This window comes from Plasmodium vivax, genomic scaffold (assembly GCF_000002415.2).
Source record: "Plasmodium vivax scf_6656 genomic scaffold, whole genome shotgun sequence".
Taxonomy (NCBI): Eukaryota; Apicomplexa; class Aconoidasida; order Haemosporida; family Plasmodiidae; genus Plasmodium; species Plasmodium vivax.
The window spans coordinates 5,396-6,055 of record NW_001850223.1 but is presented as its reverse complement, the minus strand read 5'-3'; the positions used below and the strand labels follow the sequence as shown (position 1 = coordinate 6,055).

General features: G+C 28.2%; 1 protein-coding gene across 1 annotated transcript; it reads right to left on the bottom strand.

Annotated features, from left to right (window-relative positions):
* On the bottom strand, positions 1-660 carry PVX_019670 (variable surface protein Vir12-related; the record flags this gene model as incomplete). Its single annotated transcript, XM_001612474.1, has 2 exons — positions 1-441; positions 586-660. Coding segments are annotated over 2 exons (516 nt in total), but the record flags the coding sequence as incomplete, so codon positions are not given.

The window sequence follows — 660 nt, the reverse complement described above, 5'->3', positions numbered from 1 at the left end:
AAAGAAATCAAATAAATCCTTGATTTCTTGCAGATAACCAATGTTAAACAGTAATTCTTTATCCGGATGGCATTTGTATTCTTCATTATAAAATTCCCTATCAACAATATTTTTCCATACATCTTGAACTTTATCAATAATATTACCCATATGCTCACTATTCTGCTTTGACGATTGCAAATTTTTATATACTTGATCATATAACCAGAAGTTTAAATCATAGCACCGCTTCTTATTGAAATCGTCTCCCTCAATATAACTCTCCTGCACCAACCGTATATTTCTACTGAGTTTGTTGAATATATCAGTAATCCATTCATATTGATTTTGCAAATCATATATTCCCTTATAATATGTATTATATATATTATTTGATACATCTTCCTTTAATTTTTGATCAAATTTGTACGCAGGTAAATGGTGAAACATAATACGATCACCCTAAAAATTAAGAGAAAAAGAAATAAAAACTTATTTTCAAGTACACATTATCCGTATATAATACGCTGGTGTTCCTCATTATCTGTGGAATGCTTAAATAAATTATATGTAAATTATTATTTAGAAAAAATTACTATAATATACCTGTATAGTACTTTTCAGCTCCGAATCAGCACTTTCTTCCTTCTGTAATCCATTATTTGAATCCAGGTCAAACAT